The following is a 25781-nucleotide window of genomic DNA, read 5'->3' on the forward strand; positions in this document are numbered from 1 at the left end:
CAAGACGTTTTAAGCATTGAGCTTCAGAGCTGCTGTAAGGTGGATTTTCTTACTTTTGAACGGTGCAAGGCTAGCTGTGTCTTTGTGCTAAGCTAGGATAACGTTTTAGCTCCTGGGTGTAGCTTTATGTTTAACTGATACAAACACAAGAGTAGTATCGGTTTTCTTTAGTGCTAGTGTTACCTCTGAGGGAGGAAGGGACATTTATTAAAATGTCTAACTTTTAATTTAGTTCACGTGAATTTGTTTTGATGTGAATTCACATTCTCTGGCATGTGTCTTCAGGGGGTTGACATTATGCAAAATGAGGTGATCATGGCCCACATGTCCGCTGTTTCCTGAAAACAACTAAAACCCACTCAGAGTGGTGCAAATGATCATTAACAGACGCGTGTGTGAATACACATTAAGAAACCCAGGAAATCCTCCTATGCATATCAGGCAATTGTTCACTGGGGGGGGGAGTCAGGCTTCACTTTTGTTTGCATGAGGTTGGAAAGAGGGGAGGAGAGGAGGAGGGGGTGTTCCTTCTTGTCTCCTCCTCCTCACCCACTATGTGAAGAAGAAGAAGGAGACGGAGAAGAAAAAAAAAACACTTGACCAGCCCCCTTTCCATTCCCATGGATCGTATTACGGGAGACTCCAGCTCAGAGACATCTGCTCCGCTACTAACAACGGAGCGCGTCCCCGCGTTCTAGACCTGCGACCGATCCCGTCTCCCGTGGTGTCCCCACCTCCTCCTCCTCTTTGCCCTCTTCCCCAGAATTGTGAGCTCTCCGTTATTTGCGTTAACTGCGGTGATCATGAGGAGCCACGGTGCTCTCCACGTTTCCCGGCTGTAGTTCACGACCCAGCCTCCAAAAGCGCGCGTCCCTCCTCCGCACCGTCACCCTTTCCCGTGCGTCCGAGAAGCGACTAGCGGCAGCGGCGGCGGCGGCGGAGCGAGCGGCGGCCCCCGGTGCCATCGAGCAGCACATTTCTTTTTGTCTGTGCGCTCCGCAAGCTGCTTGGCTGTGGGTTGTAGTGGCTTCGCATCCTCTCCGCTACGGGCTACATTGTTGTAGGAGAGGACAACGAAAGGGCGGATGAACGAAACAAAGATCTCCATGTCTGATATTCTAAAAACGCGTCAGCAGGCGGATATTTAACCAGATTTTTTGTCTTTCTGCGAGCTTTTTGGTTTGTTTTTGGCACCATGGAGTCGGTGGAGAAGGAGTGTGGAGCGCTGGGTGGATTATTCCAGGCCATCGTGAACGACATGAAGGTAACACACACACACACACATATATATTAAAGTAGACAGGGGTTTTATCTGACCTTTGTGGGTACACGGTGGCTGATCAGACGCATATTTTTTACTGCCTTTGTCTCTTTTACCGGGTCCTCCCCCACTGGAAACACCGCTGTAGGACATATTGAGAGATGAAACATGTTTCTCTTTGTGTTATTTGCATAATGTGCAGCAGGTCTGTCAGGGCACTGGTTACATTTAGCAATACTTAAGACTGTGTGTCAATTTGTGTATCATACAATAACTGCTTGGGTGGAAGTATTAGCAGAGAGAAATGTGTATTTTATTGAAGTGTTTTCAGGCTTATGTGTTTGGAGCAGGGGTCAAAACCTAACCCTATCATCATAACAGTCAAAGAGCCAGGTTTAATCAAGAATTCACTTCACTTTGAATTAAGAAAATAATAAATCAGGGGATAAGAAGAAGAAATAACAACCAAAAGTGGCAGATAATTTACATTTTGCAGTAATCACAGTACACATGTTCATGGTTGCCATCTGACCCCAAACAACTGTTCCTCCCTCATCCCAGCCTCCAAGGTTTTCTAGATTAAATGTCAGACATGGAAGGATGCTCTGAGAGAAAATAACCAGCTCTATCACCTCAACCTCCGGGACAGAAACAGGCATGAAAGGTTATTGATTGTGCTTCCTGATGTTTGGCCTTGTGGCAGGAAATCACTACTTTACCAGTGATACACATTTGCTCCACGCCTTACCATGGTAATTGAATAGACTTCTGCTGCATCTTGTTTGTATAAAACATGGATTCTGCACCTTTCAAGTCAGTTTAAAATAATTTCTTATGCAGGAACTAGATACTTCCCATTATCTATCACTCGCATGCAAGTGTGTGTGTTGGGGGAGGGGTCACATCAAGGAAGTTGAACCAGGGTGGTCTGTTGTTGTTCACGACAACAGATGGAAAGTGTGAACGCATTCATCAGGCCTGGAGGCAGCTCCCACTCTCCCTGCTGCGGAGGACGCTCACCCTACAAAGTGTTGATAAAGGCGAATAAGTCAAGAATCAGGCGCCGCTCTCCACCTAATAGATTTCTTATTGATCACTGGCTCACAGGGCCATGGTGCCTTTGGACAGACTATTTATGGGCCCTTGTTTGTCAGGCTCCAATGAAATCAGCTCTGAGCTATTGGCAGGCCTGGTTCGGTTTCATATATTTCCCCTTCTGTGTTGTACTCACGCCAGGGCCAGAGAGAGAAAAAGAGAGAGAGAGAGAGTGAGACAGAGACAGGAGCTCTTAGAAAACACCAGTCTGTGTATTGATAAGCAGCGCAGATGAATGAGGCTGTAGCCCTGAGTCAGCACAGTGTCGATGTCCACTGTCTGAGACAGACATCTGACCTCATTCCTGCCGCCTGGCTGGGCCATGCAAGCCTGTCAGACCAGCTTTACCCCCCGGGAGCAACGCAGCAGCACGGCTCTCCTGTGCTGATCTCACTGATTGCGAGCCATGTTACAATTTAGTGTACAATTACCCACATGATACACATGCAGTGCACACAGCCTCTTATAGACTGTGCAGACAAAATGTGCTGTTACAAGCAGCACCTGTTGGTTATATAACTGTCTGGAAAAGAAATAAAAGAGTAGGAGGTGGCAGAAGAGGAGGCAGAGGGTGAGACGAGCTAAAGTGATTCAGCTGGATAAGATCACCAATTGAGAATTAGATCAGCTGTGGGTTTGCAGAGCGCAGAGAGATGTGGGATGTGGTTTCAGACCTCTTGATAGTTTTGACCTCACCCTGCAGTGTGAATGACAAGGCATGGGAGGAAGAGCCTTTCTCTCCTTCTTCCTTCCCTCCTCTCATCCCTCCTCGCCTCCCTGGGTGCTGCTGGGTGTGGATGAAGAGAAAAATGTGTGTACCCCCCCCCCCCTTTTTTTTATGCTGGTCTCCATATACTCTTCTTTGCCCGCTTCTTCACCCTCCTCCCTCAGCTGTCTTGGCAGCGCATCCCTCCTGCCCCTGGGAGTCACAGGCCACACAAGCTAATTAGACACCTGTTGGAGTCAAGTGCAGACAGGGAGTCAGGGCAGTTCATGGCAAACATTTTTGTTAGCGATGATGGCTCCTAAATCACTTTTGAAGGCTATGTACAGGAGAGAGGAGCTGGGAGTTAAATGCTGTCATAGCAAGGGATGTAGAAGCGATGAAGAGCAAGACTGTTTCCAGATCGCATGTTGACTATATATAGCCAGGACGTGTGGCCTCTTTTGGCTCCTCTCCCTCAAAGAGGCACATAGGGGTTATGCCCTTCCTCTTCTTTCTCCAGGGCTCAAACTCTTGCTCTAATGGGATCCAGCTCTGAATGTGTTTTATGTTTGGCTTCTGCTCTTATAGCTCAAGGCAGCGTGGGATGATCCCAGGGTAAATGTAATCCAGATTTTTCGAGTGGGCTATACTACCTGCCCCGCGCACATAAACACTTTGCGATATGGGAGCTTACCTGGATCATGGAAGGTAAAAGAGACATGCAAACACGTGAACGCACATACCAGTCCAGGCGAGAAGAGGGTGTGCAGGTAGATTTAGGGCAATAATAACATAAGTGTGCTCTGAGAAATCATGCTGACCTTTTCAAAGACAAGTCAGAGCACGGATGCTAATACACCAGCCTGTTTTTAACCCTGGGGTAATGCAGTTGAGTTATTATAGCCTTATTTGGATTTCACTCAGTGTCTTATCAGTGTGAATTCAAGAGAAAATACATTTACAGCGGCTGAAGCTGGCATTGAAATTTAATCAAACTGTACCAGATTCTATTGAGTTTGAGAGAACATTATGTATTCTCTAATCTGTATGCATACACTGTGTGTGTTTGACAGAAGTACGTCTGTGCACTTAAATGTCCTTGGCGAGATATCTATTTGACTAATTTCTTTTCCTGTCTCTTATCAGAGCTCTTACCCTGTGTGGGAAGACTTCAGTGCCAAGGCCACAAAACTGCACTCTCAACTCAGGTAGGAAGCAGTTCCAGTGAACAGTAAACCTTGGTGAACAGATTTCTTGTGCAATGTTTACACACACACACACACACACACACACTTTTGTGCAGTCACGGTGCAGTGAATATGTGTCACTGTATTTACAGGACCACCATTCTGGCGGCAGTGGCCTTTTTAGATGCCTTTCAGAAGGTGGCAGACATGGCCACTAACTCTAGAGGTAAGGGGGATGTTTTTCAATTAATTCAAGGTCACACACTGTGAAAGAGTTGGTGGGAAAAAAGGCAGAAAAATAACATTCACTACCTTTTTTTTTTTTTTTTTGAGCAAATCGATTTGTTGTCTTCATGGGGTGTTGCACAGTGGTTATTTGTGTCTTGCTAAAAGTTTTCACTCACTTAGGAATAGAGTATTTTCTATACTTGCAGTTTAAGTGGAGCCAGGGGTCACAGCATCCATTTGAAGACAAGTAATTGTTCTTTATCAACATCAACTACACATCATGTCACTCCTAAGATGTCCAAAGTGGGGTAGTGTTTGGAGAGTGGGGGGGGTCGGGGGTCGGGGATGTAGGGGAGGGGTCTCAGAGAAGTGAAAATCTGAGCTTATTGTTTCTTCAGTCTTAATGAGGTCTGCTGATCTGCCTTGTCACCCCCGCTAGCGACAGCAGACGGCTGGCCAGAGAGGCAGCTGATTAACACAGATTTCTTTGGAGTTGATCGTCGAGAGCAGTATGTAGGTCAAAAAAAAACCCTGCTAACCCGGACAAGCGTGTAAAGGCTCCTGACACACACATGAACACGATTGCACAAGCGTACAGGCACGCATACACACACACACACACACAAACACACACACAGACATGCAAAGGGTGACAGCTGGTAGCCGGCCACCTGACCTTACAGGTCACATGCCACCAAACAGTTTGTACTAGCACTGCCCCTTACTGACCACTTACTGCTGGTGACAATAACTAAAGAGGCAATGTTCACACATTGTCACCAGTTTTAACTCCCATAGCTGCTCCTGTAACAGTGGAGTTTATTGCCATGGCGATACATCAGGTTACGTTAAATGATTCCTGATGTGAGTGCACATGAGCTCTGCAAGATGAAATAAGGTAGACTAAGGTCAACCTGCTAGCTGCTAGCAGCTGCGGCTGTGGCTGCGGCTGCTTCAATAAAGCAGAGGTATAGGGCACGGCAGGGCACGACTTCAAAGGAGAAGTGGGTCTGCAGTAAAAGTAGGGAAAATAGCAGAATGATAGATGGACCAGAGAGAGATGAGTGAGGGAGATGAGAAAGAAGGGCGAATTGAGTTTTACAGCTATAGATGCATAAAATCCCCCTAAGTGTGTCACTCATACGCCCACTCACTCTTCTGCTCCTCTGCCAGGGACATTAACTTTAGGATTAATGTCATCCTTCTCAGGCCACAGACTGTATGAAGGATACAGGGAATGATTTGAGACGACAGACTTTGTAACAATTAAAGAGGAACTAATGAAACACGGTTTAGACTGGTGCTTAGTAGTTGATGGACAGAACACATAAAAACATGATATTTTATCACATAAAAATTGGAGTTTTTCTGCTATTTATTCATATGATTGTAAATCACAGACCTTCTGCTTTTTAACCATGCAGGTGGCGTGGCTCTATGTATGTCAGTGCAATGTTGGTCCACCACCTCTGTCCAGACTGAAATATCTTAATAACTACTAAAAAATTTTGTATATATATTTATGTTTCCCAGGGAATGACTTTCCATCCAGCACCACCAACAGATCAAAATTGTGATGCGTCCAATACTTTGGTTTTTGACCAAATACTTGCAAAATCAATAACATTTGCATCAGCCTCAGCTGTACTTTGTGTTATAGTGTCAATAAGGAAATGTTAGCATTGTCAAACACTAAACTAAGATGGTGACCATACACAAACAGTGCAGCCACAATGTTATCATTGTCATTGCAAGCATGTTGCCATGCTAGTGTTAGCATTTAGCTGGAGCACGACTGTGGCTAAGTACAGTCTCGCAGAGCTGCTGGCATGGCTGGCTTTAACTACTGACTGTATAATTTGACGCTATGCACTTTTTGAGCCTTGGGATATTGTAACTGGTATCTTAACAACTCAATAGAAAGGAGTAGGCTAAAAGATCATAAACTGTGAACTGAAAAGCCGAGAGCTCTTTAAAAAAGTAAAATTTCAACTGAAAAGCCAAAACGTGTTTTTTCAAAAAAGACTGTTCAATTTTTATGTGCCCTGAACTGGCATAACATTTCAGTCAATCCCATGTCTCCTGTGGGAGCTGTGTTAGTCTCTTAGTGTAATTTAGTGGGAGGAATGTCGATATTTACATGACCCGGCTGGTGGTGGGCTGGAATAACCTTTGAACCTGAGCCTGCAGTCTCCATAGACATAGTTCAGGCAAATTTGCCCTTGTGGCAGCTGCAATATTAAAAGTTATTATCCTAAAATATAGTGGCATCCAGATGATCCTTCCCACTCTTCCCACTTGCTTTTACACTGACTTACTCAAGACTGTAGAGGAAACAGTGGTAGATTTCTGAGATTACTTGCCCACCATTTCGTAAGTCTGTTTCTGTGTCTGTGGCTGTTTCTCTCCTTCTCTTTCTGTCTGTCTCCCTTCATGTGTGCGTGGGTCTGTCTGCCTGCAGCGATCATGTTTGCTTCAGCGTCTGCACAGCCATATAGGGCTGATTGCACCGCAGGGGGCCGGCCTTTGGCTACGAACTGTTGGCCGTCATCGCTGTCACCCCGATTCCCCGATTCCCCTCTCGTGTTCGGGGGGACGAGCTGCAGCTGCTGGCACAGCTGGAGGTTTCATCGCGTTCTTCTTCTGCTTCCTTTAATCTACCTTTGACACACTCACCCTGTCACCCCTTTAACTCTCACACACACACGCTCCAGACTGTACACGTTTCCCTGCCAAGGAAAGCAACATTTCCCCCCATTCACTGCTTCTTGATGAATCCGGGGGGAGAGGACAGTGAATGAAAGAGGATTTTATGATTTCCTGTCCTGACGTTTGTGTTGTCTTTGACTGGGAGGGCAGCTTTTCATCTATATCTATAATAACTGTATCATATTTGAGATCATCCCCTCTATTTCCACCACATGCACCTTCCTCTCGGTGTGTTTGTGTGTCAGGTTGCCTTGGTCTGCGTTCATGTTCAGGCTCCCTCTTGCCCGTGTTGTCCGTTTTTAGAGTTTATGGTCACGGTCGTGGTGTCAGCGTCTGTGTTTTATGTAGCAGCTGGAGGAGTCGGCTGCCAGGCGTTTTGGCACCGTATCGACCAGCGCTGTTTCTTTAAGCTGTGTTGATGGATCTATGTCTAAAGGCATGTCTGTCTCGGCGAGCTGACAGCTCGCATCTGGGTTCAATAAAGGTCCACTAACCACAAAGTCTATATTAGATGGATGTATTTGGAGAATTTTATCCTTTTAAAGATAAATGTTTCATGTTTCAACACCCATCTTTCCTGGGACTTAGGTTGAGGCCCTGCAGCTCTCTGGGGTGTTTTTATTGTTAGATTGGTCAACCTAATGGTTTTTGGTGTGTTGTCTAGACCAGTTTTGTCGTTCATATTAAATTGTTTTGTGACGTATTTAAGAGGACCAGACTTATCTGGAGAATAGTAGGCTCTCTGTTTGGTGTTTTGTTGTTGCTAGGCTGGATGACATGTGTTTTAGTGGAGGGTTGACTTCATTTCTTCCATTTTTGGACATGGTTAGAACTGAATGGAGGTCAAAGAGCTGGTCGTTCAGGGCTAATGTTCCATCATGGTATGAGATACAGGCTCTGTGTTTTTCGGAGAGCGAGGTGTGTGTAGTGACGGGTAGGTTGGGCAGGGTGGGGGTTGTAGCTGCAGTGGGATTTCCACAGCTCTGGGTATCCAGGCTAGGCAGAGGCGTTTAGCTAATCCTCTTACCCCCACTCTGTAACACACAGACACAGACTGCCTTCCCTTCTCTTCCTGCTCAGCCACCCCCAGCTTTAAAAATTCACACTCAGGGATCAGCGGCCAGACTAGTTTGTGTTCAATACAAACCAAACCTTTTTCTCTTTACATCTGTGGGCCAGAGCCTGTAGAGTACACACACCATTACACACATACACAAATAATATTCCAGTGGATCATTGCGAGCCCTCTATGTCTGTCTCATTTTTTTTTCTTACTCACGCAGTCTATATTCAGTGGAGGTATGGAGGTACTAGTAGATCAGTGTGTCAGCGAAGCAGTAATCTCCTTGGCCGCTGTGCTTCTCTGGGTTGGCAGATGGGGTGGATATCCCTACCCGCCATCTGGACAGCCTGGCATGGACGAGATGCGGCCGTGGCCTAGTGCAGAGCGAGATCAGGGGATTACTGTCCTCCACGCTATCCCAGCAGCGCAGCTATTTTTACGGACATGTCAAATAATGAGAGTGTGCCCATGTGACCAGCGCTGACATCCATCAAGCTTGGCATTTCATGTTCAAGCCTGATATGGGGCTGTATTGTACTTCATGTACCAGGACAACAAGGTTAGATCTGCATCTTATGTGACTGAAAATGAGCTTTTGGATTTTGAGTGTTTCAGATTGGACATAAATCTACATGCAGTCGCAGTGATGATGAGTGCACTAGCCATTCAGCTGATTGTGTGCTAGGCTCTTTAGGCATTTCATGACCTCCAGCCATGAGGTCACAGTAAGTATCGACGAGAGCCTCTTATTTCTCCTTCAGCTGTCTACCTTTTCTGACAGACGGAGTTACCAACACAATTCTCCATCTCTCTTTCTCTCACTCTCTGGAGTTTAAGGGTTTCAACCTCAAAACTCGATGTGGTTGACCCACAAATGAATGTTTTCCAGCTATTATAATGACTACATGCGAAAAGTAAAGAGAGAAGTGGCTGGAACAATGATGTGAAGAACAGATGGGGGGGGGGGGGGGGGGGGGGAGTACTAACGAGAGAGAAAACAAAACTTTTGGCTCCGCGCAACTTTCTTTCTGAGGAACGAATACCGAGCTAAGTAGACAAACATGAGACTTGAGAGGAACACTGTGTTCAGCTATATCCTGAACACAAAGTCAGCGTGGAAGGGAGCTGGAGCAGGGAGGGAAAATACACAAGAGAGAGAAAGAGAGAGAGAGCCTGATAGAGGAATGCAAGGGAGGACATTAAAAGAGGGAATGAAAAGGATACATGCACGGTTTTAATCACATGAGGAGAGTGATTAAAAACAGGTGGAGAAATTTGCTGAGGCTGGAGCTTACTGATAATTTCATGTATTAATTAATCATTTTTAATGTGCTGCTTATTTATTTATTTTTTTTTACTGTCAGTTTGTCAGACAGTCAGTCGGTCTACCACTTTGGTCCAGACATTCATGATCCCCTGAAGATGAATCCCTCTGACTTTGCTGATCTACTGACTTTTCTCTTTTTTTCTCCGCTACCATGACTCTGACATTCATGGTTATCAGTGAAATATCTCAACAACTATGGAATGGATTGCTATGAAATTTGACAAAGAAACATTCACCCCCCCACGAGGATGAATTCTAATGATATCTGCTATTGTAGATTGTGATGTCTCATCTCATCCAGAGCCATCATCAGGTGAAACTGTTAAGACAAATTGTTGTTTTAAGAGTCAAAAAAATATTTTAGTCAGCTGACTCATAACAAATTCATTTTTATGTGACTTTATTATATGTACAGAGTTATATTTGACATCTGGGCTCATAAGCGCATGCCAAGCTTATGCCTGTAGAAGAGTATGGGGACTGGTGATAATAACACCCCCCCCCCCCCCCACAGGGTAACTTAAGACTCAGTGGCTACAGGTGGAGATGGAGCTTATTAAATGCTATATGAGCAGCAGCAGCAGCAGCAGCAGCAGCAGTGGCGTCAGCATTGTTTGGGGGATTGTTTGCAAATGAGCTGAGCAGCATTAACTCTGGCTGAGCAAAAGAGTGGGAAGTGCATTGTCAGCTGAGATAAAGACAGCCTTATTGCAAAGGGTGTAAAGCAGGACAGCCTCAGAGTCATCTGGAAGTGGCTTGCAGCCTTTCCTCTGTTTAGTACTGAGTCATTCACAGACTGTTGCCTCAGTGTCTGTCGTTTTTTTCTGTCTGGAACTTGGATACATCTGGGGTCCTTTCCTTCGCTGCAGGTGAAGATGATCCCCCGTGGATCTTCTGTTCTTTCCATTAATTGCATGATACATTACTTTTCTCCCATGTTCTTGTTTTTCTCTCTCTGTATCCTTTTTTCATCTCCAATGAAAAGCACATCTGGACCAGGGGCGCCATTTATTTTTAGCAGCATTTATGTCCCTGAACAGGAAGCTCCTCCAGCAGAAAAATATCACTTCCTCCTTGTTCTCCCGCTCCTCCTTCAGTCTCATCTTAATGCACTCCAGAACATGTTTACACCACATCAGGACACACTGAGCTTGGCATCTGTGGGTGTTTCTGGTCGAGAGGTGAAACTTGCTGTGCGTACTGTCTGGCCAGACAACAATGGGATGAGTGTGTGTGTGTGTGTGTTTGACTAAAACAATTGATCTTGAGGCCGTTTCCTCTGCCTTTCATTAGTATTGTTTCTCTGGTAAGAAGAGACATTGTAAGGAAGTGACACAAAGGCTTTGAATGCTGTTTTGATTGCTGCTGCAGACACACACATGTTCACTCATAAACATGCTCACATTCGTTTAGGGTTGGGATTATTTCCAGCCTCTCAAATGTGTGAATTTGCTACGTTACTCTGTTTTATTACATTGTAAAATGAATATCTTTGGGTTTTGGACAGAAAAAAGGTGTAAATTGAGGACATCACCTTGGGCTCTGGGAATTCATGCGGAAGTTGTTTGTTTTGTTTATTTAATCAGCAAAATGACTGACAGATTCATTGATAATGAAAATAATAATTAATTGCAGCCTTATGTACATTCATATAAGAATCCCCCTTAACTTCTAGGTCCATGTCTTTGTCCTTTCTAGGATGGAGTGCCATGTCTTAAACAAGCCACAGGACCCTAATGTCCTGTTTAGGGTCCAGGAGACACCTTGGCCCAGCTCAAAAACATACTTCACATTGTTTTATTAGCTTAGTACTTAGAGACTTGCTCTATAAGAATTGCTTGAATTTAGTTTTTGAAAGTGGTTTTAAAACAGAAAAAACAACTTTAATGTACACATACAACAGTGGGGGTCTGTGGGACCTCAAACAATGAGGACATAAAGCCAGCATAAGCTGAACATAAGGGTTAAACTAAACTTTGTTTCTGAGCCAGAGTTTATCACATATTGTAAGTAATTTGAGTAAAAGTCATTTCCAGTAGCATAAATACAGGAGGTATCTTGGTTTTAAGTCTCGTTGAACTGAAGGAATATAAACACTGATGGAATTGTTTTTTCAAACAACATTAATTAAAGTATGAAACCTCCCCCCAAAAACTTTCACAAAGTAAAATCTATTTTTTCACCGCAATCTTTCATTTTCCATATATGTCAAGCTGATTAAATATTAACATAAAAACCAAGTGAAACAGACTTTTACTTTGCACTACATTCACAGACTAAGAATCTGTCTAGATTTTTTTTTTTTTAGAGAGAGACTCACACACTGTGTGTGTCTGTCATCCACTATTTATGTAACTTTGCTTAGATCTGTAACTCTCTTGCTGCAGGCGTACAGCACTGTACTCTTGTTCCACAATCAATGTCTGCACGTGGCTGTTTTATCCGCCACTCTTCCCTCCCCTCATCAGAAGATGTTGCTCACTCACCAGCAGACGCAAGGGGATGCTTCTTTATTTATAATACCGACTGCTCCCACTGAGATACACCACTAGACTCCCAGCTGTGCTTTGAAGGGAATGTTTGATGATATGAAAGAGTGATGTTTCGTCAGATTTCGAATTCAAAATCTCTGCTGAAATCTTGTTTAGTTACTCTACTGGTAACTAAACGAGACTAGTAAAAACATTACAAACATCAACCAATTCTTACCACATACTTTTATGGGTATATTTACTGGGAGATTTTATCCTGGCAACGCCTGCTACACCTGCAGCAGCCAGCTAATGCTTCCTCTGCCCTCTGACTGGCCAAACCCAGCCGGCACCTCAGCAGTGTGTACCCTCTTTCATCCTCCCCTCTCCATCCCATGGCCCTTTTTTATCCATCAGTGGCCTCCGCTGTTTCCCTGCCAGTTCACATTCTGTAGCACTTAAAAGGGGTGAGGGAGGGTAAAGCCAGGAGGCTTAACTGCCTGTGCCAGCCGCAGTCAGCTCTGTGGCCAAGGTGCCAACGTGAGGAATAATTGTTGTCTCACGGATGATGGAATTTCCTCAGCTCAGCTCTCTATGAGAGCATAGCAAAAAAATATTCCTGGAAGTGTAACCATGAGGATGTTCTGTACCTTTTCGCTCTACATCCCACATAAACATGCTTTATTGACACAGGAAGCAGAGAGAGAGAAAGAGAAAGAGAAAGAGAAAGAGAGAGAGAGAGAGAGCACCCACTCAGGAGAACTCAGCTTGAAAACCAGTCTGACTCCGGCAGAGTCTCACTCCAACTCGGTAGTCGTGAGCTCAAATGAAATCTGAGCTGAGCAGCAGGGTTTAGATGCTGAAAGAGAGAGATAGTTAAGCTAAGCTCCCATGTTGAAGACATCAGGGAATGAGGCCCGTGGCAGTTTAGCTCCTGGCTCCCGACTCCTGGCAGGAGAGCTCCCAATAAAGCAGACCTATTAAAATGCTCCTCCTTCCCTGAGGAATCAGAGGAGTTAATCAGAACCAGAGCTCTGGATGGAACCACTCACTAAACGCTCAGACCACACTGCTCTGGTCCTGGATACTGGAGCTTAAGGTTCCCACCAAAACCCCACAGTGGGGGGCTCGACCTTCCCACCAACAATCCCATGTTCTCCTCAACATACACAGCCAATCTGGTGGCAATTTATATTTATGTCCGGCATATATATTGAATCAGGCGCCATCAGCGTCCGAGACATGCGCGGCAGTGCTGATATAATTAACCACACATTGCTGTGCTGTTCAGTTGCTCTCAGTTATTTGCTCCATGTCCTAAGATATATTGCTGGGTTGCATAACGGCTCTCTTCCATCCTGGTCTGTGTTTTGCTTCATTCATGCACGTGTGGGTGTCTGCTATGAGGTCAGCCCTGCTCCCCCTAAAGCCCCACGGGTCCAGGTCTGCTAAATAATCACTTTCCCAGCTCCTACGCACTTTCAGCCAGGTTCCAAGCTGCTACAAGGTCAAGTATTAGTAGAACTAGATGGAGAGAGAGAGTATTTTTAGCCTCAAAACACAAATCATAAATTTGCTCCAAAGAGCTTGGATAAGGAAAAAGTCCCACCAAAAGCAAAACCTTTTATCGTTGAAAAAGAGTAAAAAACCTCAGGAAGAGCAGCAGAGGAGGGATCCCTGTTCTAGGATAGATACCTGTGAATAGATACCGAAAGGAAGGAAGGAAGGAAGAGAGAAACCATTAATTGTGCAGAAATACTTGTATCTTGATTCAGTCTGCACCCGCCTTCCAGCTTGTATGTTTGTGTCACATGCCTGTGTGCATGCAGGGTGTCGCTGGATTGAATCACTGTGTCCCTGTCCATCCGGTCGAGGGCCAGAGGCCAACGGGGCTCTTGGACACGGGCAGGAAGCCTCTGGACCTCCCCAGGATGTAGCTGTCAGCTGATTCCCCCCCCCCCCAGGACAGAGGAGGAGGAGACGGGAGAGAAATTGGCAGGTGTGGACGGAGAGTGGGGGTTGGGGGCTCTCACTGGCTGACAGTGACATTGGGAAAGTCTGTTAGAGAGATAAAAGAGCCCACATTACTTCCCCAGTCTCCCCCCTAGTCCTGCACATTTACGCTGCGAGAGCTGATTCACAGCTGTGCGTGTCCTCTGTAATGAGAGATCAGATGCATAAGCTGTGCACACTGTGTCCTGCGTGTGCGTTTGTATTTCTCATATCTTTATGCTTTATGACTGATATTCAACAAAGCTGGACACCTCATCGGCTATTTATAGCAAGAATTCAGCGTATAGGTTCGACATGTGACTTCAATCACTTCCTGCTGGTGTTTAATGCCTGTGTGAGATACAGCTGGATGACCTTTCACCCCCAACCCTCCCCTCTTTCTCTGTCAACTAGAAAAGCATTGCAGACACAAACACACGCTCAAGTTATTCCACATCTGCCCGACTCTGAGACGGAGTCCAGATCCGCAGCTGAGCGTCTTTGAACTGGCGCAACAGTCAGCGAAGTTGACAGCCAAGTGGTGGAGTGAAACGGCCTTTGTCTCGCAGTGTGACGTGATATCGACTGGAGAGAGTAACCTAGTTTCTTTTTACACGATAGCTGGAAAAGAGCACAGATCTCACCGGACAACCATCTGGAGCATTCCCATTCGCAGTGTCTGATTTCAGGCCTGCGATGTTAGTTATGTTTTTCTTTCTGTTTTATTCTGAGGATCTCTCTTTTTTTCTGCTTGTTTTTGCAGTGCAGGTTAGAGCCAGTTTCTCTCTCTTTCTCTCTCTCTCGCTCTCTCTCTGTCCACCCTGCATGAATGGTGTTTAGGAAACAGAGAGAACAGGAAAGGCAGAGCAGGCAGGGAAGAATAGAGGGATATCCCCTTACAGGGTTCCCTCCTTTTTCCTCCAGGATAGAGGGGGTGAGAACTTCGGAAAGGGTGGGGGGGGTAGTAAATCACACCACCTGTCCACACACACACACACACACACACACACACACACACACACACACAACCTGTGCACATGCACTCCAAAAATCATTCATGAATACAAATACAACCTCCACTCAGGCACCACTGGCCTGTCTCTGCCACTGAGAGATGTCCTCTCTCTCCCTTTGTGTGTGTGTGTGTGTGTGTGTGTGTGTGAGAGACCATCAGATTAGCCCTATGTGGCCCAGATTACAACAGGATCAGTGCTGCTGTATATTTCAACGGCCTGCGAACCATCAGTGAGATGGTGGGGCAGCCTGGGCTTTAGGGGCTTAAGACCCCATTTAATTACACTTCAGCAGAGAGGAAAAGTACAGTAACCAATTCACACAGGCTGGCATTTACACAGCGGAGCCTCGCGTGTAGTCTCGTCAAAGGGAAAATTCACGTTTTGTCAAGAAGGAAGGAGGGAGTGTAGAGTTTTAGTTTTCAGGCACTGTGTCACATTTGCTTTTCCCTAAACAAATATGACATTTATGGGCTCTGCTTCTCCAGTCCACACTTGTCCACCTAGTGGCTGCAGCTAGAAATGTTAGCGAGGTAAAGCCAGGGAGATAAAGCCAGATAAATCCATCTGGGAGGAGAGAATTAGACCTTTCAAAATGCTCTCCTGATGTGTTACATCTCTTAGAAAATGAGTCCAAGAGGCACATTTGTGATGTGTAACGGCAAACTCTTGTATCCTAGGTAATAATTTGTTTGTTTTTCATATTGTCTTTCTAAGGTGCCACCAGGGACATTGGTTCAGCTCTGACAAGGATGTGTATGCGACACCGCAGCATTGAGGCGAAATTACGCCACTTCACCAAGTAAGTGTCGCCTGTGTTCTTCCGTTTTTTTTTTTTCCCTCCCTCCACAGCAATTTTCTCTCCTCTCTTGCCTTGAGGGGATTATTGTGTTCCCAGGTCTCATCCCATCTTTGTTGGCCTTCCTCTCATTCTGCCACTCTTTGCTGAGTGTTTTATAAATAAATCTATTTGTTATGTCCCTCATTCTCTCACTGTCTGCTTTCATTTTATTTCCCCTTGTCGCTGTAGTGCTCTCATGGAAGGGCTGGTTACTCCACTTCAGGACAGAATAGAGGAATGGAAGAAGACAGCTAATCAACTGGACAAAGACCATGCCAAAGGTCAGCAACCAGCAAACACAAACAATATATATATTCTTTTTTTTAAGCAATGTGTTTTGGACAGAAATTGAAATGCCTTTGGCTTTCACTTGTTCTCCACAGAATACAAGCGGTCTCGTCAGGAAATTAAAAGGAAGTCATTAGACACCATAAAACTCCAGAAAAAAGCAAGAAAAGGTGAGAAAATCTTTGAAGAACTTGTTGACAAATGGACAAGTGATGAAACACTGTGGACATTTAACGCTGATATTAATGAAGTCTGCTTGGCTGCTGGTCCCTGGTCTGTACCAATATTTGAGATTGAACTGGTGCCATCTAGAGTTCAGAGCTAAAAACGACAATTCAATCAAATCAAAATGCTTGGCACAGTTTCAAGGGCTCCCTTCCAGCTTTGGATGATTTGTCGTCATATACTGTATAAATCAAATAAATGTTCTTCTTTCCTTGCTGTGCTTGCATTAGCCCCTACTGCTGGTTGTAATTAAACTCCTATTTTCATACAGAACCAACACCAGTGGTACAGGCTGGTCATAAATATGCAATGTGTCCTGATTTGATCCAGCTAACACTGCCTGTTCTTCTGTCTCTCCTACCCCTTGCCTGTTCCTGCTCCTCTCTGTTTGTTTTTGGCTATTTCCCCCTGGCTGTAGAGCTTCTAGGTATGTTTGCTTAACCTTGAATGAAAACGTCACAAGATTGTTTCAAAGGCATCATAATCATCTTTAGATGAAACTGCCAGTCAAAGAGAACCCTGTGCTGTCTTAACATTTGTGGTTAAAGGCAATATTCTTATTTACTGTCTTGACAAGAGATTGACGCCACTTTCATGTCTGTAAGATAGACATGTTGCCATGAGCAGCTTAGCACAAAGACTGGAAACAAGGGGAAACTGCTAGCCTGGCTTTGTTTAAAGGCAACAAAATGTGCCTACCAGCACCTATTAAGTTCACTACTTTACACATGGGTGATTTGTATAAAAAAACTGAAGTCTAAAAACACTTCTGTGTTAGCTAGCAAATAGAATAGAATAGGTTTTTGTTGTCACTGTATAGTTAAGTACGACAAAATTGTGGGTGCTCCACGAAGACAAACTGCACTATAGAAGAAAGTATATAGAATAAGAAACACAAAATGTACACAAATAATACAAATAATACACAAACTGTCACTAATTTTACACAATTTACATACACACAGCACACATGATTGTGCAAGATACAACATAACATTAAGAAACTGTAAATAATACATGGGGGTGAGTAGTTTTGCGTAGGTCATAGCAGGAGAAGCACAGTGTTACTATAACATTAGCAATGATACTGTTCTATTTAAGTATCCCTGTAAGACATAACTGTGAGGCAGAATACACAACGCCAGGACCCTGAAACTAAAGCAGCTAAATGCTAAATTCAGTCTTCATTCAGCTGTAAATTTTATTATTTACAGCTGTACTTTACTGTGACATGTCAAAATGTCAAATGTAAAAAAGGCTTGATGAGAAATAGCACATATTGTATATTCATCTTTTAATTGTTAACATTAGCTTATTGCTTGTCTTTTACATACATACAGTTTTCCTGACCTGTTTCAAAATGTCACTCTTCCATTTTTGAAATGCCTTTTAATAGAGTAAGAAACTGCCAAATTTGTTGGCATCCCATCAGTAAGACGAGCTTTCATTCCTCTGGGTAATGAAATCTAGTCTTTGTCATGAGCTGACATTTGGCTCCATGATGACAGCTAAGTGTTGTACCAAAGACCTAAACTGCTGTTTTTAAGTACCCATTAACTGGCAAGCTGTCAAATCCTCATGAGACTCTTCATTTAATTTGTGGCTTATTAGATGCAGATGCGATGAAGAATTAACCAATTAAGCTGATATGTGTTGAACATATAGACAGTTGTAAGACAGATATGCAGTGTGTTGTCTGCTGCAGACAACCACAACACTGTTCTAGGCAATTAAGCACTTATTTGCAAGTTGTACAGTACATATAATGAGTGCACTGCTTGAAATTTAACCAAAAATGCTAAGTCACAGTACACTGTAGGGTGTTCAAAATAGTTAACTGGCTGTGTGTCTGTGTAAATCATGAGCAGCAAAGGATTTGGCATCCAAGTGGTCATCTTCATCTCATCCTCTCTTCATTCCTTTTTGTCATCTGTCATCTATTGTCACTGTGGTATGCAGTCTTGAATGACTCTTGACATTCTGTACAGTAGTGTTGTCTAATCACATTCATTTCAGGACCTCAGAGTCACCACCAGTTGCTGTGCATCAACTCATGATCGATGACACGCTTCAATGTCCTCTCATTCTCATGTACATGAACCATCTGAGTTTAATGTTTGTCAGTGCGTTGACCTCTAGTACACAAGCAGTTTATCATTGTGTTCTAATCATCTCTCATTTTTTTATTCCTCCTCCCCACACTGTGTACACTTTTCTTCCTTCATGTCACATCCATAATTATCACCCTCCTCCTCAATTCCCCAATCTCTTTTCATTCCTCCTCCTCTCTTGTCTGTCTTCACTCAACCCTCTTTGTCTCTGTCTTCCCTCGCTCCACCCTCCCTTCCCTCATCTGTGCCTCTGCCCCCTTACTTTGCCGCATGCAGGCCGGGGTAACCTGCGCCCCCAGCTGGACAGTGCCATGCAGGACGTCAGTGACTTGTATCTGCTGATGGAGGAGACAGAGAAGCAGGCAGTGCGCAGAGCCCTCCTGGAGGAGAGAGGCCGTTACTGTACATTCATTAACCTGCTGCAGCCTGTGGTGGTGAGGAACATTTGGCCTTTGTAGCTCTGATGAAAAAAGATGCTTTACTGGGCTTGCTCTTGTTGTGTGGTTGCTGTTTAATTTGATCCCTCCTTTTTTTTTCTTTCTCCAGAATGTAGAGATTGCCATGCTGGGGGAGATAACGCATTTACAGCCCATTGTTGATGACCTAACTGTGTTGACTGAAGACCCACACAAGCTGCCGCCAGCCAGTGAGCAGGTAACAGGGGTGTAAAGCTTAAAATAACTTTACTAATTCTGATGATGCATTTTGTCCAACATCCCCAGAGCTTGTCATGTTATCTGGATCATAATCAAATCTTGTGTAATTTCAGTCCAAGTCTGTGATAAGAGCCTAATGTTAAGTCTGGTGATATGGTATATTTTTCTTCTTATCAACAAAAAGACCAAAACCAACAATGAATTGATTAAAGTCTGTTATAGCTTATGTGTACCAACGACCACTGTTGTCAGAGAACTATTAAAAATCACTCACATACAGCTATTGGTGTGTATCAATCCACCACTGAAAATAGTCCTAGAAATACACAGTTTACTCCTATTACTTGAGTAATATTTGCTAAAAACCCAGTTGTTTTAGGAAGTTATTTAGCCTTTTCTCCAAATGAAAGTATATTTTTGTGACCTGTCTGTAAGGATTTATGTTTTCAGCAGCCTATCTATTACTCTCAGCTGGAGGCTGAGAGTAATAGATAGGCTGGGGAAAGTGTTGAGAGACTGACTAACGCACTGTTGGTTTTGTCTTTTCATAACATTTATTGACAGTAGCAAAAACATAGAGCTGCCTTATACTTTAAATGACAGCACAGTGGTAAGATGCATCACATCCATCAGCCACTTTAATGTATGTTTTTATAGGTTTGATGCTGAAGATGGTTGTTATACATCTTTTGTGACTGTCTCTGAATCTCTTTTCTGCTCTTGCTCTCAACAGTAATCTTCTATTATATGTTTTTTTCCCCTATCTTGTGTACAAGCAATTTTGCCTATGTCTATTGTTGCCATTATATGTTGTTACAGGTGATCCGGGACCTGAAAGGCTCCGACTATAGCTGGTCCTATCAGACCCCTCCCTCCTCCCCCAGTAGCACTGGTTCTAGGAAGAGCAGCATGTGCAGGTATATCCTACACACTTGCATACACACACACCTTGTTGCTTTTTGTTCACTCTTTGGTGTGCAGTGCACAATGTGTTGATCACACATTAAGATGTGATATGTGTAGTGTGCTGTGTCAGATGTGTAGTTCATAGTGGATTTGTTACGCTGGATCTGAGCTTTCATGCTGTTGTGTATCAACATTGTTGATTTCTACACACTTTTTCACACAATAGCAAAGGAATGAAATATAAAGGTTGTCATGAATACTCAAGCAGGTTACCCCCAACAACCACCACCAGTGACAGTCAACATGCAGTACGCGCCATAACTTGCCAGCTTCTCAGCTCTTGCTCCTAGCAGATTTACAGTTCTCAAGCTTCTTACAGCCGGATTAGGTCGAAAGCAGAGCTGTGAAACATCACAGCCTGAAAGCCATGAGCCTCCATGAGAATCAAAAGCTGCATATTTATAGGCCCAATGGTAATAGTTCAACAATGTATTCAGAAATGTGGGTTAATAGTGCATTCTAGGTTAAGAAACAAGCCATTCTATATTAAAAAAAGTTTTGAGTTAGAAGAATATGATCACAAATCATCACCTTGCTTTAGTGTCATATTCTGTACAGAACCTCTCTGATATTTCTTCTAATGAACACTGTTCTATATTTATTCACATTGCAGCCACTGACTACATGTTTGACTAATTTCACCACAGTTTTAGGTTGTAAATCACAGTTGCTGTGAAGTTTTTAGGGTGTCCATATAAAGCTTATATCTCCCAAATGTCAGCTTTTTCTGGAACTTAGAGAAGCGTCACAGTTTGAGTTTGACTGCTATACATTTTTCACTTTATCCACTGAGTCTGTAAAAGGGTTTTGATAAGCTGAAGGTCATAGAATTTTCTCTGCTTGTCAAAGAAACAAGTCATGATTCCGTCGTGGGTAAAAAATAAAAAAACACCAAGACTGGTGTTTCATGATTTTCCCATCACAACAGTGATTGAAGGGAAAAAGGTTTTGATGACAGGATAGAAGAAAAACAAGCTTACTGAGTAGTTCTAAAAAGATGTGAGACAGAGACAGAGGATGTAAGGATAGTGTCTAGTTTTAAATCATATAAGATTATGTAATTTGTCATATTTAACTTGACACTCCTGCTTAATCCTCATCCTAGAGGACAGTGATTAAGGAGACATGACAACTTCAGATATATTCCAGAGAGAGGGGGGGAGAACAGTACAGAGGGAAGGTGAGAAGCACAAGTTGCACATTTTAGAAAGCGTGGGTGACAAAGAGAAGCACTGCTGAGTGAGACTGACAGAGCCAGAGACGAAAACCACGAAGACAGCTGTTAATGTTCAGAGAGAAAGAAAAATCAAAGAAGAGATAACTTTTTAATGCTCTTTGATGCACCAAAATTAGAAGAATGGCATCATTTAGAATTTTCATATAACACTGCATTCATGTCCACAGCTTTTGTGATCAATATTTCATTTAGCTTTTTCTGTTTTTGCCACAGCCTACTCATAAATCCCAAGAAAAAAGATAAGAACAAAATAAGAGAGGAAAATCTGTGCTAGAATCCTGATCACGACCCTGTTTTATATGCGTGCTCTATGTTGAGTTATAGACTGATGTGATATCTTGTCAACAGTCTCCTCCAGATGCCCTCTGCAGGAGCCCATCGGCTCAGCAGTGTGTCCTCCCACGACTCAGGCTTCGTCTCCCAGGATGCCAACACCCACTCTAAGCCTCCGTCACCCATGCCCTCTGACATCACCAGCCAGGTAACAGTCCCAGGCACAATACGGAAGTTTAATCTTTGATCAGGAGGAAATAAGGGATTTTATTGCATCAAAAGCAGGAACAAAGCCGAGTTGTAAGCTCCAGAGATTCCTCAGGCAGAAAAGCTTCAGGGCAGGAGGACACAGCAACAGCACCACTTCCTTGTCAAAGTAGATCTACAATAATCTTTTTAAAAAACAGTCCTTTTCCACATGGCATCTCCAATCTGGCGTGGTATATACGTTTTTTCATGCTTGCAATTCAGAGATAAATCCATAGATATAGTAAGAGCTTGACAGTCAAACTCGGAGCTCTTTGTGTTTTGCTGCAATAGAGCTTTATCAGTTGCGAATGTTGAATTTCTATCCCACTGGATTGATAAAGTTATTCAGACTCTCTGAACAGATTGCAGTGTGCAGAACACACTGCAGCACACCACCAACTGATGCAATGTTCTTTTTCTGAATAAATGATCTAAAAGGCTACTTCATTTTCGATCTAGGCTGTGGTCTATAGATCCCCACAGAGAGGGTAATACCTCCCTCTCTCTAAAACTCATCAGCACTCCCAACTCTCACCCTGTTCCTATGCATTTCGCATTTCTCACACCTACCTCTTTCTCTCTCTCTCTCTTCCTCCCTCCCTCATTTCCTCTTCCCCTCCACTGTTTTTACTCCATCTTCCCTTCCCCAGAAATCAACAAGCTCAGCCTCCTCTGAGGCTTCAGAAACCTGCCAGTCTGTCAGCGAGTGCAACTCTCCTACAGCGGTTAGTACTGCATGCTTCTCACCAATCGACTTGCTTTATTAGACGCACACACACTTCTCCCAGACATACACACATACACGCAGACGATGCGCAATGCATTTCACTCATTGTTATCTATAGTTTAAAGAGGCCCGTGGGCTCTCCTTGGCAGCTGCAGTGCAGTTTGACGTGGACTATTCATGGATGTTGAGCACTCTGACTCAGACTTGTCTGTCCGTTCCGCAGTTTGGCTCATGCTCATCCTTCGGTACCTTCCGCCCTGCTTTCTCTCACACTGGCACCATCAGGCCTCTCTCTGTCATACTTCCTGCGTCCCCCACATTTAACCACTCCCCTGGATCCAACACCCCCTCACCCACATCAAAGGTCCCTAGCTGGAAGGTTTGTTTTCATTTGCAATTTTACTTTTGGGTTTTTCTTTTTTTTTGTTTCTCTGTTTAAACTTTGTTGCTTCTTTGCTTCTTGTGTTTTATTGCCTTCATGCACATTAATCAGCGTGAAGATTAACCTCACAGTCACCATTCTTGCTGTTGCTCATCAAGCTCAGTTTTCCGATCTTTCCTCACAAAGATGTGCTAAACTGAGACGGCTCTATCATTTAACAACACTGACACAGCCTACTGTAGTCTGCCCATATTTTCTTCTACTTCTAACCAGTTCATGAGCCAAATCAGCAGCTTCCATGTTAGTTGACTGTACAAGGGTTTGGACAGAAAACGCCGGAGATCCTCAGTTGGAAGACAGTTTCATTGTTTCGTCTGCTGCTGCAGGACTGGGCCAAATTGAGTTCCTGTGAGGCGCCGTTGGCCAGCACTCTGCAGCGTAGGAGGGAGTCTATGGATAAGATGAGAGAACTGGAGGCTCCGCCCAGTCCACAGGGGTATTCTGGGATGCAACCAGATGATCCACACCGGGGGAGAATTGGCCCAGGAACCATTGCAGCCAAGGTAAGAAGTCCTCAGGGAGTAAAAATGTAAATGTCAGTATATAAATTTACATGCCCTGGGAATTATAGTGTGGTGAATTGCATATGTAAATGTGTGCTTATCTTTATGTATTTCCTACCTGCCTGTATTGCTTAATGTGTGTGTGTGTGCCTCTGTGTGTGTGTGCGTGCTTCAGCATGGCGAGCCCCTCTCTCCAGCAGCCAGTACTCTAGCCATGGTTCTGACCAGAGGCTTGAGTATGGAGCAGCAAAAGAGCAGTAGGGACTCTCTACAGTATTCCAGCGGCTACAGTACCCAGACCAACACCCCATCATGCTCAGAGGACACCATCCCCTCACAAGGTAGCACTCACCATTAACAGTCATACAGTCCTTTAGGATAAAGCACACATGACATCCATACACAGCACAGACCTTCTTAATTTCTCAGTTTTTCCATATAATTTTGTTTTGAAAATTGCAGTACTATTTGTCTTTTGTGTTACTGTGATTACTGTGAGTTATTATGTAAAAAAGCAGCTGCAAAATAACTCTTCAAAGTGTTGTTGTTGTCAGTATTTTTTGTCATTTGGTGTAAAAAATAGATACTCATGACTCACTGTAACTTCTAGGTTCCGATTATGAGTGCTACTCGCTCAACGGGGATGCTGACAGTGAAGGGCAGGCAGACTTTGACAAGTCCTCCACCATCCCACGCCACAGTAACATTGCTCAGAGCTACCGCCGCATGATCCAAACTAAGAGGCCTGCCAGCACAGCAGGCCTGCCTGCAGGTAAGACCCTGCAGGGAACTCCAAATGGCGCAGGGGGAAGCGGCTCTGGGGCCATTGCCTCAGGTACGGCCACTATTCGCCGGACACCATCCTCCAAAACTGGCGTGAGACGCACGCCATCCACGTCTGGCCCCATTCCCATCCGGCCCCCCATCGTGCCAGTTAAAACCCCCACGGTGCCAGACTCTCCTGGGTATGCCAGCCCGTCACAGCATCGTGCGGGCAGCGAGGAGTTTCTGTACGGTGATGACCCATCTGCTGGTGATTACATGAGGGCTTCTCCGAAGCGGATGAGCCTTCCTGACACAACCTGGGGCTGTGGAGGAGGAGGAGGAGGAGGAGGAGGAGCAGGAGCGGACAGGACTGTTTATGGCCAGCAGGCCCCCGGCATGGCTGCCCACAGTGCTGAGGAGGACTCTCTGCTCGCTGCCAACCGCCACAGCCTGGTTGAGAAGATAGGAGAGCTGGCAGCCAGCGCCCACGCCCTCGGCGAGGGTCAATTCCCCTTCCCCAGCTCACTGCCAGGGGATCCGGTTCAGTGTGCGCCCCAGGAGCTGTCCTCTGCGACTCAGGAGGACATTGATATGCTGGTGTCAATACGCCGGGGAGTGAGGCTCCGCAAGACAGTGACTGACGACAGGTCGGCTCCCAGGATCTTGCGGTAGCTGAGGGGGAAGAAGGCTGTGAAGAAGCAGCTGCGGTGCCCTTATTTACAAACTGAAGCTTTGAAGTGACAGTGAATGCAACAGCACTCATGTAATACGTGAACTGAGACACAAGTAACAAAGAGGATGTAACACGTGAATGAAGGCCAGTCGACAGATTAATGAGTGACCAAGGACAATGTCAAGTCATTTCATTTCATGTCATGTATGTATTGCGTACGTACAAAGTAATCCATATTCTTTTGGTTTTTATTCTTTTTTGTTTTTCGTCTGTGGGCTTTGTGGCTGTGCATCTCTGCTCCCTGTGTGACCAGTTGTTTCAGCCTAGGTGGTCCCTTTAGACTCAGTGATGGAGACATCAAAACTTTAGGGATTGAATGCTCTTTGTCTTTGTTCTTGCTCTTATGATTATTATAATATTGTGAGTTTCTTAATTAACACAGCCACCTGTCAGTGGAAAGTGATGGGAGAAGTGCTCTGTGAGCCTGTCTGTATGTTGTGTTTCTCATCATTACTGTACAAGTACCGTATTACTGTTTTGTTTCATAAGCTGAACAGCAGCTGTGTAAGTCATGTAAAATAGGAGCAATATGGCAGTGTTTTTATTGCTGTACTGTACTGTCAATATATTCTGCAATTAAACAGGCTTTTTACTGTTGTTCTGCTTCATTGTCTTTGTAAGAGAATGTAATGTCTTTATTAATAAGTATAAAATTTTACATCAATATTGTCAGGAAAACAAGCAATCAGCTAAAATTAAACTGGGACATGTAG

The 25781-nt window shown here is 44.3% G+C and overlaps 1 protein-coding gene across 2 annotated transcripts; it reads left to right on the forward strand.

Moving 5' to 3' along the window:
- Positions 1-604: 604 nt before the first annotated feature.
- mtss1la (MTSS I-BAR domain containing 2a) lies at positions 605-25665 on the forward strand. Of its 2 annotated transcripts, XM_018664301.2 has the most exons (15): positions 605-1264; positions 4209-4270; positions 4402-4475; positions 15770-15854; positions 16083-16174; positions 16277-16351; positions 18794-18951; positions 19064-19171; positions 19993-20090; positions 21725-21857; positions 22549-22623; positions 22849-23004; positions 23394-23570; positions 23746-23911; positions 24181-25665. In XM_018664301.2, exons 1-15 carry the CDS (start codon positions 1196-1198, stop codon positions 25005-25007), a joined length of 2355 nt encoding a protein of 784 aa, XP_018519817.1. In that variant the 5' UTR covers positions 605-1195; the 3' UTR covers positions 25008-25665. The 2 variants fall into 2 exon arrangements, with proteins under 2 accessions (XP_018519817.1, XP_018519819.1); XM_018664303.2 differs by lacking the exon at positions 22849-23004 and having other exon boundaries at positions 606-1264.
- The last annotated feature ends 116 nt before the right edge of the window (positions 25666-25781 follow it).

The sequence above is a fragment of the Lates calcarifer genome, linkage group LG10 (assembly GCF_001640805.2).
Source record: "Lates calcarifer isolate ASB-BC8 linkage group LG10, TLL_Latcal_v3, whole genome shotgun sequence".
Taxonomy (NCBI): Eukaryota; Metazoa; Chordata; class Actinopteri; family Centropomidae; genus Lates; species Lates calcarifer.